At 39.5% G+C, this 16,342-nt stretch overlaps 1 protein-coding gene across 1 annotated transcript; it reads left to right on the top strand.

Moving 5' to 3' along the window:
• The first annotated feature begins 14,627 nt into the window (after positions 1-14,627).
• On the top strand, positions 14,628-16,057 carry LOC134268331 (multimerin-2-like). Its single transcript, XM_062750577.1, has 2 exons — positions 14,628-14,724; positions 15,622-16,057. The coding sequence occupies exons 1-2, from the start codon at positions 14,637-14,639 to the stop codon at positions 16,026-16,028; spliced, it is 495 nt and encodes a 164-aa protein (XP_062606561.1). The 5' UTR covers positions 14,628-14,636; the 3' UTR covers positions 16,029-16,057.
• Positions 16,058-16,342: the final 285 nt, after the last annotated feature.

The raw sequence follows: 16,342 nt of genomic DNA, 5'->3' as shown, positions 1-16,342 counted from the left end.
ATATACATGTAAATATTTTCTTTATGAATTCATGTGAAATAAGGATTTACATGATGGTATACAGTGAAACTTGATTGAATGTATTATCAGTATATTTGTAGTACTTTGTTTATTATAATAATGAGCAATCATAGATATTTTGATAGACACAAATATTTTTGAGTCTTGTGTATAAAGGGAAATAACTATTATTTTCATTTTATTCTAAAACATGAGCGTAAGAGTTATCTTTCTTACAATGTTGTTTATTAAGCTTTTATTATGTTACAGGGTCAATCTGAATCACTCTATCATCTGTCATTTCATCAATGAATCCAAATAAATGGTGTAAACGTTACTGGAGTTAGTCATCCATCCATACTGAATACGAATCGCCCTAAGACCCCGGGTTACACTAGCATAAATAAATAAATAAATAAATAAATGCTATGTCCCAAATCCAAGATGGTTTCCTTATGAAAAGCTTCGCAGCATTCAAGATTTTTACAAAAAGAATGGTAATTTCCTACATCTAAGTGAAATAAATGCAATTTTTTCAAATATATATTTTCTACTAAAATAAACCTTCTTTGTTAGTAATAAGTTTTTACTGATATATCTTTATCAAAAATCTAACATTTAGCAGCTACGTTAGCTGTCCGTTCAATAGAGATAGATATCTACTAATTATATGCTAGGTTAGCCGAAACGATGTTGAACGTAGTCCAGCAGGTGCTTGAGGCAGCTACAATTAAGGGATTTCAACCTAGCTCAGTCTGCAGTTACCATGGTTACTCGTGGTGCTGTCTCCATGGTCAGACCTCTGTTCTTAAGGTCTATGAGGAGAAAGTTATTCTCCATGTATCTTTTGACCGACCGTGATCTGTTTCTTTTTCCCTGGGGTGTCCATGCATATGAGGGCAAACCTGGCCTGGGCAGTAAGTTGGGAGGCATGCGCGGGACATGTGACTAACAAACCATGCATCGCTCTGCCTCAACAATGTCAGGAAGTATTGATGGATATAGTCGATTCAGAATCTCCTCAAAATGTTCTCCCCTCCTCTTTAGTTTTGCCAGTTCCTCTGTTATCACTGAGTCATATTCTGCTTTTGCAGGGATGTCTTGGTTGGGACCTTGATCACTTCCTAGTTTCTTTGTAATCTGGTAGAGTGCTTCCTCGGCGAGTTGCACCGTATAGTGGAGGTTATTTCTCTTTGCTGACATCTTCACTTGCTTAGCTTTCCTTCTTTTCACGACAGCTACCCTTTCTTTCAATCTGGGTGATTTTGCAACTGTAACGTGTCGGACCTGAGCGGTCAGTAGGTCCGTGCTCGGATTACCGAGTTTTACTGTGGGTATGATTGAATGCAAAATATACAGATAATATGATGACACCTGCCTGGTGTCTTTAAATCAAGTAACCTAAGTGCTTTGTACAATAAGTATATATCTTCAGTTAATACTGACACCTGCCTGGTGCCATATGACATTTGCCTCAATATACCACTATGTCAACAGCCACCTGCCTGGTGCCTCTTGACTCAGCCTTTCACACCTGCCTGGTGTCTTACCACTAACCAAGTTGCCTATATAACTATAACCTAGCCAAGTGGCTATAATATACTTACACAGTATGAAAGAACTTCGAAAAACTTCTCTGTCCTAATGACAAATCTATGCTATGCGTCACACAGCTATTTAATACTAGTCAAGGACTACCGCAACTTTGCACTAACCAATTTGTATATACCAAATGGTTTCTGTCGCAAGGCGAAGACACAAGCCAGTTGGCTGGACTGCCCCTTTGTATCTCAACTTAATCAATGATCATAAGTTATCAGATATCATATTTGATAAAATACAACAGACTGCCTTTCTTTTGGCAACACTATTATTATTTTCTAACAGACCATCATTTATTAATAATACTTGTATAATTCTTTTGTCAATTGACCAATTAATTACAATATTTACATTGATTATCTATTATAAAATAAACAAGTAACGGGAGGTAACTCCTCCAACCATTTCACTTCCCTCCCCTTAAGTACATGCATCCCGCATGACCTTTACAACAAGACAAAATATGAAAGAACATAGGACAAAATGCTAACAAATGGCAATAACTTTGCACTTAAACTTGTTCCACAGACAAGTTGTCATGTTACAGTTTATAACATCTTCTCTCTCTTGACCGTGATTATTTTACGACCATTTTCCCTCATAATCGTTGTGGTCTTAATGGATTTGGTGTAAAGCACTGGTTCAGTCTGAACAGCAGCATCCACCATCTGTCTTGGCACAACATTAGAAAGTTCCTCACGCCGTGGCACAACATTAGAAAGTTCCTCACGCCGTGGCACATCTTTAGAGAGTTCCTCAAGCCGTGGCACTTTACTCTTGCAAGGAGTGTACACTGGAAGTGGCTGAATTCTCTTTCGGATTGTAGGGTCTCCTACATTTGAACACTCTGGTAGGTCAATCTGAGTTTGGGTACTGCTAGACGGACCTTCCATACTCTCATCTGGTACCTCTTCTCCTAAAGTTATGTCCGGATCCTGTCCCAGTGAACCTTCATCATCCGAGGAGAGTTGCTCAGGCACTTCTTTCGACGAATGCTCCTCTGAGTCTTCTTTACATCCCGACTCGTCCCTACTGTGAGTTGCCTCAGCTTGTTCACGATGGTTTCTCTTGATGTGTCTTAAGTAGTTAGCCTTCTTGAGAGTAGAATAGTTGCATTTCTTGCAAAAATGTCTTGTTTCATAACACTCTGCCATGTGGTCTTTCCATGCAGTATGGGATGTTGTCTTGAAAGGACAAAATGGACACTTTTTGGTTTGTTCCCCACTAGTCATCTTTGTCTTTGCCATTTGCCTACAATGACAAAACAAAACCAAAAATATAAACTTGAGTTACAACATGCAAGCATTTTTTTTTTACAATACAATTAATCTAACACATAGTCTTGCAACCAGGTAGGCGGTCTCCTGATTCTTGCCCCACCCCCATTAACATCAAAATTATCATCACTTGGAGGTGCTTCTATGTCAGTTCTTTCATTGTCAATGACACTTCTCTCTGTGTCTTGACCAGTGTCTTCCTGAGAACTATTATCCTCCACAACCTCATCTCTTAACGTCTGGCTACGTTTGAGACGCAATCTGTCCACATGCACAATTTGTGGCTTTCCTCGTGGTCCACAGTTTACCTTGTAGGTAATGTCGGTCATTTTGCCAAGGACCTCGTACGGACCACGCCAGTAGCTTGTAAACTTCGGCGACAATCCTGCTTTCCGGACAGGGAAAAAGACATATACTTCGTCACCCTTTTTAAACTGCTGCCAGGATAACTTCTGATCATGATATCGCTTTTGCCTGATCATAGCCGCCTTTATATTTTCCCTTACATGTCTATGGGAATCTTCCATTGTCTCCTTGAGATGCCAAGCCCACTGATTACTAGGGATGTATTTGACTGCATTGGGCATATCGTACATAATGTCAAGTGGGGTTGATACCTCCCGACCAAGCATCATGAAGTTGGGAGTGAACCCAGTCGTTTCGTGCACAGATGCTCGATACGCCATCATGACGTAAGGCAAATATCTATCCCAGTCTGAGTGGTGCTCGTTGACAAAGGCGCTTAGCATAGTGACAAGGGTCTTATTGAAGCGCTCGACCATGCCATCGCTCTGGGGATGGTAAGGCGAGGTGCGAGTCTTCTTTATGTGCAGGACATAGCATAACTCTGAAAAGAGCTCACTCTCGTACTGGCGTCCTTGGTCTGAATGTATACTGGAAGGTACACCAAATGGCGATACTACCTCCTGGACTAAGATCTTGGCAACTGTTACAGCCTCCATGTTTGGCATCGGGAAGCTTTCCGTCCATTTGGTGAAATAGCCGGATATAACAAGGATGTACATGTACTTGTTGCCATTATCAGTCATAGGCAGTTCACCGAGGATATCGGTAGCTATTCTGTCCATAGGCATTCCACTCTCGACAATTGTCATGGGTGCTCTCTTTTTCTTCTGAGGACTCTTTCTCTTTGAGCACTTCTCGCAGCCTGCAATGTAGGCTCTTGTGTCTGCCTGAAGACCTGGCCAATAGTACTTTTGTCGGATGCGTGCCAGTGTCTTAGTCACACCTAAGTGAGCAGCTGTTTCAATATCATGACAGTATTGTAATACTATCCTACGCTCACTGCTGGGTACTATTGCCTGTAGGCAAGATGACTTGCCACTGTCCTCTCTGATCTCCTGTACAAGATGTCATTTTCAATGAAAAGGCTTTCCCATTGCGACCACAGGGATCTTATGACATACCCAAGTCCACTTATTTCATGATACAAAGGTCGACTCTTTGTTTGCAGCCAACCTTTCACTATTTTCAGGTCCCTGTCTTTGTCTTGCAGTTCTTGCATCTTGTGACAAGACTCTATGCATGGGCTGACGGGAAGAGCTGCATTGACATGTGTCACTGTATTTGCATCCTGAACACTCTTATCATCTGGTGCTGATTTCTCCCAATCAGGGTCATAACCACATTGTCGACAAGGTACTCTGCTCGAGGCATCAGCATTTCTATGCTGTATGCCAGGTCGATGTTGGATCTGAAACTTGTAGGTGCTCAGGGTCTCTAACCATCTGGCCAGCTGACCCTCGGGGTTTTTGAACTTGAACAGCCACCTTAATGAACCATGATCACTGCGAATCAAGAACTCTTTGCCATAAAGGTAGTGTTTAAAATGCTTAACGAAATGTACGACAGCTAAAAGTTATTTTCTCGTCACGCAGTATCTGCGTTCACATTTCGTTAGTGTCCTACTGGCATAGGTTATGACATGCTCCTTGCCATCTACATTCTGTAAGAGCACTGCCCCAATCGCTTGGTCACTAGCATCTGTGTCTAATATGAATGGAACAGTAAAATCCGGATGGGCTAGCACTGGGGACTGAACCAAATGGTTTTTCAGACAAGCAAATGCCTCTTGACACTCTGATGTCCATACAAATGGTTTCCCCTTTTCTGTTAGAGCATGCAGACACTTGGCAATGGCAGAGAAGTTTTGGATAAATCTTCGATAGTACCCACACAAGCCTAAAAATGACCTAAGCTCTGTGACATTTGCTGGTATTGGCCATTCTTTGACAACTCTATCTTGTTTGGGTCTGTGGATACCCCTTGCTCCGAAACAACATGTCCGAGATATGTCACTTTTCGTGCAAAGAGACAACACTTCTTGGCCTTAAGCTTTAGATTGGCAGTTCTCAGCCTTTCAAAGACTCTTTCCAAATTGTCAAGCATTTGTTCAAATGTTTTCCCAGTGACAATTATGTCGTCTAGGTATATCATACAAATGTCCCATTGCAATCCGGCAAGGACGCTCTCCATGAGGCGTTCGAAAGTTGCCGGGGCGCAACTCAAGCCAAACGGCATAACGTTGAATTCGAACAATCCTCGTCTTGAGGTAAAGGCGGTCTTTGGTTTGTCTGCAGATGCCATTTCAACTTGCCAGTAGCCTGAGCAGAGGTCGAGTGTCGAAAACCAGGTAGACCCAGACAACTGGTCAAGTGACTCGTCAATCCTCGGGAGAGGGTATGCATCTTGTATAGTGCAACTGTTAAGGCGACGATAGTCAACACAGAACCTATACGTCCCGTCTTTCTTTCTGACCAAGACTATTGGTGAGGACCATGGACTGTTGGAAGGCTGTATGACACCTTTTTCAAGCATGTCGTCTATATTTTTGTCGACTTCATCTGTCAGATGAGCTGGCACCCTTCGTGGTCTTTGTTTAATAGGTCTACTGTCACCTGTTTCGATATGATGCTTGACTATTCCAGTCCTGCCAAAGTCCAAGCTATTTTCTGCAAACAAGCTGGTATATTTTAACAGAAAGCCTTCTGCCCGCTTGAACTGTGTAGGAGTCATGTTGTCCTTACTCTTATGAAGTAGATCAGCTAAATCCTTGCGCAGAACGTTGTTAGTGGCTGATTCCTTATTTACCAGTGAGTCCTTCACTGTGTCTATTTCAGCAAGTTGACCAATTACGGTCCCAGAGTACACTACCTTTGACTCTTGTTCAACATTCATTAGCCTAACTGGCACAGTTTCTTTTGGATTTACCACTGTTCTCGCAGTTAGTGTGTTCTGCTGATTGTTGTAATTGTCAACTGGTTCAATGATACTGTAGAAGTACTTTTTTCCGCGTGGTATTAATTTACGCTATGTACGCGGTCAGAAATTTTCCGCGGAAATTTGTCCAAGTGTACTTAATATAAATGTAAGGCATAAAGTGACAATCTTGAATGTCCGCGTAATTTTCTACCCGCGGATTAAACAGAAATTGAGATTTCGCGGAATTATGACCCCGTGGAAAAAAGTACGTCTACAGTACTCTCACAGTCTTAGCTGCTGTTATTCTAAAACATCCAAGTGAATCTTCTATTGTCATTTTCTTATCATGACCATTGACATCCAGAACTTCGTTCCTAATATCGACTTTGCAGTGATTTCTTTTCATGAAGTCTAGGCCCAATATGCCATCTGCCTTTAAGTTAGCAACTACTGCTTCATTGTGATATGTCAACTGGTCAATGCCAATATTGAATTCTGCCTTCCCATGAACAGACAGAGCAGTGCCATTGGCAGACATGATGGTCTGATTTACCTCATGCAACTTCGGTCTCACAGATGCAGGTAACCTTCAGTATAATGTCTCAGAAACAAGGGTAACAGTAGCACCAGTGTCTACTAGGAATTTAGCTTTTACCCCTTGAATATTTACATCTATGTACAACCCACACTCCTCTATAGATGAACCGAGGCCTATGGACACCTGTGGTCCTGATGGTCTTTTCCCATCTCCTTTGTCCTGTTTCATAGATTCTTTACCAGACCTGTCATCTGACTGCTTTTGCCTTCTCTTCAACTGAGGGCAGTTACGCCTGATGTGTCCTGGCTTTTTGCATTCATAGCATCTTATCTCCAGCTTTCTCCCACTTGCCCCTGTGTCTTTGTACCTGTTGTCATAAGGTGCTCTCTGGTTACAGACCTTAAGCTCCTTGAGCTCTTCAGTTATACTTTTCATGTTCTCCTCAACAGATTTCATCCAATTAGCAAGTTGGCCACTATTACATTTGTCAGTGTCAGGTTGTTCTTCAACAAAGGCTGTTCTCAAATGACCTTTGAGTTCTCTGTCTCTCTTTTCTACTCTGTTGTATGCCTCCAGTTCCACAGCAAGGCTAATTGCTTCATTCAAATTGGCAGGGCGTGACTGCTTGATTGTTATGCGGATATCAGAATCAATCAACGCATCGATGAATTGATCCTTTGCCAGTGTCTCACGAACTTCACCTGGCGCAGTTGGATAAGCCAAATTGGTCAATCGTCTGATGCTCTGGCCTAATTCAGAGAGTGTCTCTGTTGATTTTTGTCTCCTCTCCTTAAGTTGTACCCGATATAGGTCAGTTTGGTTTGGAGGAGAAAACCTTTCTCGCAGAGACTTTACAAGTGTCTCATACTGTTGGCCTCTGTCAGTTGGTAAATCGCCAAGGACAGCCTGAGCTTGACCACGTAACGATAAGGCTAGAAACAATTCTTTCTTCTCTTCATTCCAACCATTCACATTGGCACAAGCCTCAAAGTGACACTTGTAGTCCAGCCAGGAGCTTGAACCATCGTATGTAGCTGGCTTGACTGTGAGCTTTCTCTCTCTATCGTCTCTTTCCGTCTGACGATAAGGGTCAGGGACATATGGATCAGGGGGTGACTGTCGCGTATGTTTCCCTTTTGCCAAGTTGTCTGATGACCAGCTGTCATACTGTTTCTCTGCAACATGGCGTTCATCGGCAAATCGGACTTTTGGTTTTGTTCCATCATATGGACGTCGGGACGGTGTGTCCCTTATTTCTGTCCCTTCATCCCAATGACTCATTGTACTTTTCTTTCCTTGTGATCTGTTTTCTGAGATGTCTCTCAATGTTCTGTCATAATCAAATGAGTCATCTGACCGATGAGTTGCAAGCCCACTGTCACGGCTTGTCACTTGGTCATGTCCCCTAGATATAGGCGTCGACTGGTCAAGGCGATACCTCTTTAGCTTTTCTTCCATCCTATCTAAGGATTCCCTAAGACTATCTTCAATTGATTTATTACGTTCAGCCATACCTCCACTAAAATCCCGACGCTGCCACCACTTTTGTAACGTGTCGGACCTGAGCGGTCAGTAGGTCCGTGCTCGGATTACCGAGTTTTACTGTGGGTATGATTGAATGCAAAATATACAGTGCTTTGTACAATAAGTATATATCTTCAGTTAATACTGACACCTGCCTGGTGCCATATGACAATTGCCTCAATATACCACTTTGTCAACAGCCACCTGCCTGGTGCCTCTTGACTCAGCCTTTCACACCTGCCTGGTGTCTTACCGGTAACCAAGTTGCCTGTATAACTATAACCTAGCCAAGTGGCTATAATATACTTACACAGTATGAAAGAACTTCGAAAAACTTCTCTGTCCTAATGACAAATCTATGCTATGCGTCACACAGTTATTTAATACTAGTCAAAGACTACCGCAACTTTGCACTAACCAATTTGTATATACCAAATGGTTTCTGTATCAATGAGAAGACACAAGCTAGTTGGCTGGACTGCCCCTTTGTATCTCAACTTAATCAATGATCATAAGTTATCAGATATCATATTTGATAAAATACAACAGACTGCCTTTCTTTTGGCAACACTATTATTATTTTCTAACAGAACATCATTTATTAATAATACTTGTATAATTCTTTTGTCAATTGACCAATTAATTACAATATTTACATTGATTATCTATTATAAAATAAACAAGTAACGGGAGGTAACTCCTCCAACCATTTCACAACTAAGAGGTTCTTCTTTAGTAGTTTCCTCTCTTCAATGGTAGCCCACGTATCTTTGGATAACCATTCCGATTTGACAGGTCTCTTGTAGCCTATGACTTCTACAGCAGCATCATTTATTGCTTCGTAGAATTGATCGATAGTGATGGCTAGCTGTCTCGTCCTGAAGTGTGCTGCATTGGTTCCTGAGCGTGATGTTAAATTTTTCTCTGACACCTGTTTCCTAGAGCTTGCTGACATCAAATCACTTGATGTTACTAGTACCGATCTTGCCCCTTTTCAGCTTGAGACAAATGGTGGGAAGATTGTGGTCACTACTGATGTCGGCCTGGTGCATTGCTTGAACGTCCTGCAGAGAGAGCCACCATTTACTGTTAATCAAAATGTAGTCTGTTAGGTCGCCCAGTGCATGTTGTCCAGCACTCTTCTCCTGTTGTGCTTAATATGCCCCACTCCTGCATTGATTGATTGATTGTATATTGTTTAACGTCCCTCTCGAGAATCTTTCACTCATATGGAGACGAAATCGTATGCCGGTGAAGGGCTTCAAATTTTGACCTTTACTCAGCACTTAGGGCCATTGAGCAGTGAGGGATCTTTATCGTGCCAACGCCTGCCGCTGACACGGGGCCTCGGTTTTTAAGGTCTCATCCGAAGGACCCGCAACTTTCACTTCAAAGTGCCGAGCGCATGGCGAAGGAACAGTTGCTACCCATTTTAACGACTAGGCCGAGATGCGAACTCACGATCTCCCGATCACGGAGCGAGCGCTCTACCGACTGAGCTACCGTGAACGGTGACTCCTGCATTGAAGTCCTCAATCAGAAGTGTGACATCATGAATTGGAATACCATGAAGTTCTGCTTGTAGCTATAGAGAGCTGTAGAGGTTGTCTTTTGCTTCCTCTTCTGCGCTGTCCTATCAGTCGGTATATAAGCACTCACAATGGAGACCCTCATGTATCGAGTGTAAAGTCAGTAATACGTAGTCGTTTATTGTTAGGCTTCCACTGAAGGATTGTATTGCCAAACTTTTGGCTCATGAGGAGAGCTACGCCTTTATTATGATTACTAGTACATGTATTACTAGTATCAATTTGTCCAGACATTGACAATATACATGTAATGACTTTCCCTGAATCTATTCTCTGGTTCCCTGTTCCTGTCCATCTGACTTCACTCATGGCCATCAGAGATAGGCTATACTGTTTCATTCGTAAAAAGTAATTATTACTCATGATTGAAGCTTAACTGAGAGTATTGCATTAGCAATACTAGTTCCCTTTCGGCAAATATTATTTGGTTCTCACTGAAAATAAAAAAAATTAAAAATGCCATTATTCCGTCCAAAAATGATTGAAGCAGGTAGAATAAAATGAAAAACCTTATTTCTAGCTTATCAAGTTAAATTAATTTTAAAAAAACAGCTAAATATCTGCAAACGTTAGGAAAATATAGAAAATTAAACATTGAAAATCCCGTAAAAATTTGAAGCATGTAGAAAGCATACTTGATCTGTAACTCACAATGATGCACTTACTTACCAAACATCGGCCAATTATCTGAAAATATTTCCATTTCTATTTTTTTTTCTCTATGATAACTCTTTGAAAGTTAGCGGAGTTGATTTCTTGATAATTCTACCGGAATGTAAATTAGGCAGGTCGATAGGTCAGGAGCTAAGGAGGCCTGATACGAGGGTCATTCAAAAAGTTTTGTCCTCCAAAGTCCTCCATAAAAAAATGAACGTAGATCACTTCAAACACAATTGTTATGGTTCATTGAATTCATTATCAACCACACTGTCCTTGCAGAAAAGGAATTGCTTCAGTTTTTGAAGACTTATCAAGTTTTGAAAATACCCTACACATGATACTCTATAGTTTCATCATGGGAAAGAAGGTAAATACAACAGCAGAAATGAGAAGCTACATAAAAGCCTGTGCTAAACTTAAAAAATCAGCAAAGGAAACATTCGAAGAGGTACACAATATCTATGGAGACTAACAGCCGTCATACAGAACCGTTTCCAGGTGGCTGAAAAAATTCAAAGATGGGAGAGAAACTTTTAAAGATGATGTACGATCCGGAGGACCAAAAACGGTTAGTAATGCAAAATACTTGCTGAAAATCAAAGATTTAGTGGAGAAAGAGGGAAGATACACAGTTAAAGATTTAGCTCGAACATATAGTAGAGATATCAATGGGAGCAGTTCACAAAATTCTTACCATAGATCTCGGTTATAGGAAGATATCTGCAAGGTGATTACCTCATTTACTGAATGAGGAACAGAAAGCTAGTCGTGTTTCATGTGCGAAGAAAATATTCAAAAAGAGGAAAAATCGACTATTTTCAGACTTAGTAACAGGAGATGAAACGTGGGTTCATTATTTTCAGCCGCAGAGAAAGTTTAATAATAAAGTCTGGATGACAAAACATGGAGAGCGTCCAAAGATAGCCAAACGCTGTCAGAGCACAAAGAAGATTCTTTATGCCATTTTCTTTGATAGGGAGGGTGTTGTGTTGCAATTTCCTATTCCCAAGAAGAGAAGTATTACTGGAAAGATGTACAAATGTAAAATTTTGCATAAACTTAAACAGCAATACAAAAACAAACGTTCAAAAACTGGTATTAATTAAGGGTCACTTCTTGTTGCATGATAATGCCCACAAGTCCAAATTAGTCACAAATTTTCTCAGTAAAGAAGGGGTTAATGTCATCCCCCATCCTGCTTACTCTCCAGATCTTTCCCCTTGTGACCTTTTTCTCTTCCCAAAATTTAAAAGACATTTAGCTGGAAGACGCTATAACTCTAGGTCATCACTTGGGTACGAAATTCATCACTTTATGAAGGGTCTGCCTAAAGAGGAACATAGGAAAGCTTTTCAGGAGTGGATTTCACGACTTGAAAAGTGTATACGTGTTAAAGGAGAGTACTTTGAAGGAATGAAATAAAGAAATGCAAATCATATTATGTCCTAATTTTTTATTCCACTAAGGACAAAATTTTTGAACGACCCTCGTATGCATGCAAATCTCGTGCGCATTTGTCCGTGTCTGACGCTAAGGAGGCCAAATATGCACGTAAATCTCGTGCGCTGCCTTTGCGTTTGTCGTCAGTGGCCGAGGACTATTTAAATTGGCATGGGTGTCTTCGTGTAATTTAAATCTTTATCTACATTTTATTAAAATCTAAATCTACAATTTTATTTCACAATGAAATGGAAATATTTCGCCCGTTATGCAAATTATCCCATGTTTCCCACTATCGTTGATGCCTCTGGCATACTATACTAACTAGACATTGATTCCTTAAACATTTAAGACATTTAAATATTTAAGTGCGGAAAACTAAATGGGACTAAATGACATACAGATGGAAAGCCAGACAGACAGAAAGATGAAGGACGAACATAGGGAGAGGAAACCTAGTCTTCTAGATCTCTGATTTCACCAGTAGAAGACTAAAACAATATTTTGTACCCCGTATATTGCATTGCTTGGAAAACATCATCAAAGCATTTCTACACGTTTTTAAAATTCCTAACTTTATAGAGTTTCCAGAACATTATCTCTCCGGTTACTTGAGAGCTTCGAGACAAATTGAAGATAAGCGAGTCTTAGAAACATTCTAGATGATTTGATTGCAGAAATGACAAATCTAAGTTCAGTTTAGTGTCAAATGAAAGAAATCGTTTATTAGACATTATAAGAAGTAGTCTTTATCTAAAGAAACCTTTTCTGCTGTGGAATCAATCTGTTTTATTAGGACGTAGTCACTTGCAAATATCCTGTTGTAAAATAGAGGTAAACCACAAATTCCTTATATTAAATATCACCCCACAAAAAAAAAAACTATTACATCATACCTACTTCCATTCTAGTATTCAAGATGAGATTATGCTATATCCCTGGCGTATGCATGGGCGTCCCTGTTAAAGTTTTAGGAGAAAGTCCGTTCCATTCCCAAGTAATCACAAGCCCTATATATAGACCAAACTTGCATGGGTGATGCATCTAGGAATAGACACAACCAGATTTGTTTGTGGTGCTCGATCGTAGTGATCAAGTTAAAGTTTTTGGAGCCGGTCCATTCCCAAGTAACTTTGTCAAGTATCTGAACCATCATTCTAATCTGCTTCAAGTGATGAATCTGACCTATATTTTCCGATGAGTGACCAGATAAAAGTTTTTCGGTGCTTGTCCATTTCTTAGTAACTATTACAACGACTGGTCCAAACTTGCATGCAAGATTCATCAGGTAATGGACAATATCATCAAGGGATTGCCACTATAACCAATCTGCTTCTGATGCTGTGTCTGACCTACATTCTTTAGATGAATGAGAAGCATTACATGTTTTGGAACAGAGATCCATTCTTAAGAAGCTTTGTAATCTACTTGCTTGACCAAACTTGCATGGAGGATGCATATAGGAATGGGCACTACCAAACTTGCTTCACTTGCTGGATCTGACCTGCATTTCCCTAACATATGATAAGAATAACATTTTTGGCGCAGGTACAATTCAAAGTTACTGTATGACCTACCTGAACAAAAATTGCTTGGGTGAAGCATCTATGGATGGCCAGGCACTGACAGACTTACTTCGGATGATTGTTTTGACGTAGATTTTCCAACTGACAGACCATTGATTGGTATTGAAATGCTTAGGAGCAGTTCTATATATGACCTGTAATGATGAAACTTGCTATGATGATGCAACAAGAGATGGGCACTGCCAGACTTGCTTCGAATGTTGGAACTAATCTACGTTGCATGCATATGGATGAGTGAACCTATTAAAAGCTTTGAAGCAGGTCCATTCTCAAATAACTACTTGTATATGCTCTATTAGAATCAAACTGACATGGATATCAAATACTCAGTACATGTATCAAGATGTACACAATGTAGAAAAATGACATGAGATTTGTCTTTCTTCTGGATAACGTTAGGAGAAATGTACTTCGATATCTTTCATTACCTACGTGTTTTTCTCATGTGATACACTTGTCATACATACTATCAGATACAATATGTAACATTATCCTGTTTGTTTAACGATAAAACAGCTTAGTGGCCCACTTTTATTTTTCACAATTAACGAAAATGCCTTGGTGCATGATCAGCTTTCTTGTGCTTATATGTGTAATTTTTAACAATGGTTTGTTGTTCCATGGACACACCAATGGTACCTCATCATCTAACGAACATTCTGATCGTGATGTGTCCAACCAGCTCCTGCATCTGGAGACAGTCTTAGATTCGGTGCTTATGGACTTAGCTTCCGTCAAACAAGAAAACCAAATACTTAAACAGCAACAAAAGGCATACGAACAACAACAAAGGGATTTTGAAGCCTCAATCCACAATGATGTCAGAAATGTTATTAGTAATTTAAAAATTGATTTGGACTCGTTGAATTCCACATCTAAATTCTTAGTAGAACAAAATTCGAAGCTGCAACTAGAAAACACCATTTTGCAAGGCAAACTTAATTCTTTGAATTCTATATATATGCTCTTGCAGCAAAATATCACAACTCCTAAAGACTTGAAAAGATTGGAGAACATTCTTACCTTTGAGATAGAGCAAACGGTCAGAGACATTGAACAAAAAATCATGAAGAACATGTCTGTCACCATCAAGAACCTGGAACTACGAGACCGATATTTAACTCTTTCACTGATGGATGTACAAAATAACACAGCAACACTAAGGTCTTTTCTCTCCCATTTTGAAGAACAACAAAATATGACAAAGTTTGAACTGAAGAGGTTGAAACTTTCCCAGAACAATAACATTGCCAACCTAAACGCCTCCATTTCCCGCCTTCAGAATCGTATGTATTTTAAAACGTTTTCTGTTCATCATGTTCATGACATTCTTTTTTCTTATGATTCAGATAAAGTTTATAATGAATATGCATCTAAAGACAATTGCAAATTTAAATATGGAATAGAGGAAGGAGTCGAGTCTCACTAAATTAATTCTAGCTGAAAACTTCACATTGATTGACTAGAATCCTGCTCAATGGCTCGATACTGATTACAAGCAATATATAGTGCATATTCTGACAAACAGCTTAACAGACTCATAATTATTGTAGGAAGCGAAGAGAGTTTGCAGTGAAACGCATTTTTCATATTTGCAGGTCAACATGTAAATATACGATTTTACATACTTTGGAAGATCCTTAGTTGTTAATGATGAGAGTTTTGGCCTATGTACATGTAGGCCACTAAATTCTTTAGACACACAAGTGTACGGATAGAGATACATGTATTAATCCTATTACGGACACAGGCGCTTGACGTTTTTAGCCTTTCCCTTTATAAATAATTTCCCTACTATAATAATTATTATAGTAGGGAATTCTTTATTTATAAAGAGAAAGGCTAAAAACGTCAAGCGCCCGTGATTAGGGATGGAAATCTTTAAATTTAAGATAGATCAGTAATGCTGACTTGAAGCTCAGATCATTCCTACCGATTATATGTACAGTCAAACCTCATTGTAATGCTGTTCATCAGAATGAAATTTTCTCAATGTCAATGATACTAATATTTTTGGTTTCTTTATTAAAGGAAATGTACATGTATAAACAAGACTGACACTGATATGGATTGATACTGCGAAATTGAATAGGATTTGAAATGTGAGAAGTTCAATGTTCTTAATGTATATACATGTACAAAAGTAGATATAATTGCGTTTCATTTTTTATTATTTTTTTCAGGCTTTGAATCCAATGTAGCTTTTACAGCGGGACCTAGTCAGGCGAGATCCACGTATACTTCTGGACAGACTGTTATATTTGATAGAGTCGTCTACCAGGTGGGAGGAGGATATAATCCAACCAAAGGAGTGTTTACTGCCCCAAAGGCTGGGCTGTATCTCATATTCTGTACTGTTGTAGCAAACAGTGATAACTCATTCTGGACAAAAATAATGATAAATGGTTCAGTTAAAGCAGGAGTCATGGCTTACACAACACGCTCTAATGCTAATGCCTACCACTCAGGCTCCAATCTTGTTGTCCATCAGTTACAGGTGGGGGACAGGGTCTGGATAGAAATGCATTTTGGTTCTACTTTGTATTCACAGTTTCCAGACACCACCTTTTCTGTGACTATGATTAATTAATTTTAAAAGTTTACTTTTAGCAGTTAAGTAGGCACTTACAGATAATTTTTTTAAAAAGTACTTGAAGAATTCCTTTTATTAATACTATGAACTATAGCTGTGATAAAAATAAGTCAAAATATACAGTGTAATATAATATTTTACCTTTGTGTGTTTAAAAACTACAATCATACATTATAGGTGTTTTGTACTTAAACGAGTTCTATCCTATTGATTCAAAAAGATTTTCTCTTCTCCTGTAAGTGATGCATTTTTAAAAGTGTATTTATAGAGATGAATCAAAATGTTGAAATCTCCCAAAGAATTTGAAAACG

Source organism: Saccostrea cucullata, unplaced genomic scaffold (genome assembly GCF_032062105.1).
Source record: "Saccostrea cucullata isolate Sc308-1 unplaced genomic scaffold, CSIRO_AGI_Scuc_v1 ctg743, whole genome shotgun sequence".
NCBI classification, from domain to species: domain Eukaryota; kingdom Metazoa; phylum Mollusca; class Bivalvia; order Ostreida; family Ostreidae; genus Saccostrea; species Saccostrea cuccullata.
Note: the sequence above shows the minus strand (reverse complement) of the source record. Positions and strands in the feature narration are given on the sequence as shown.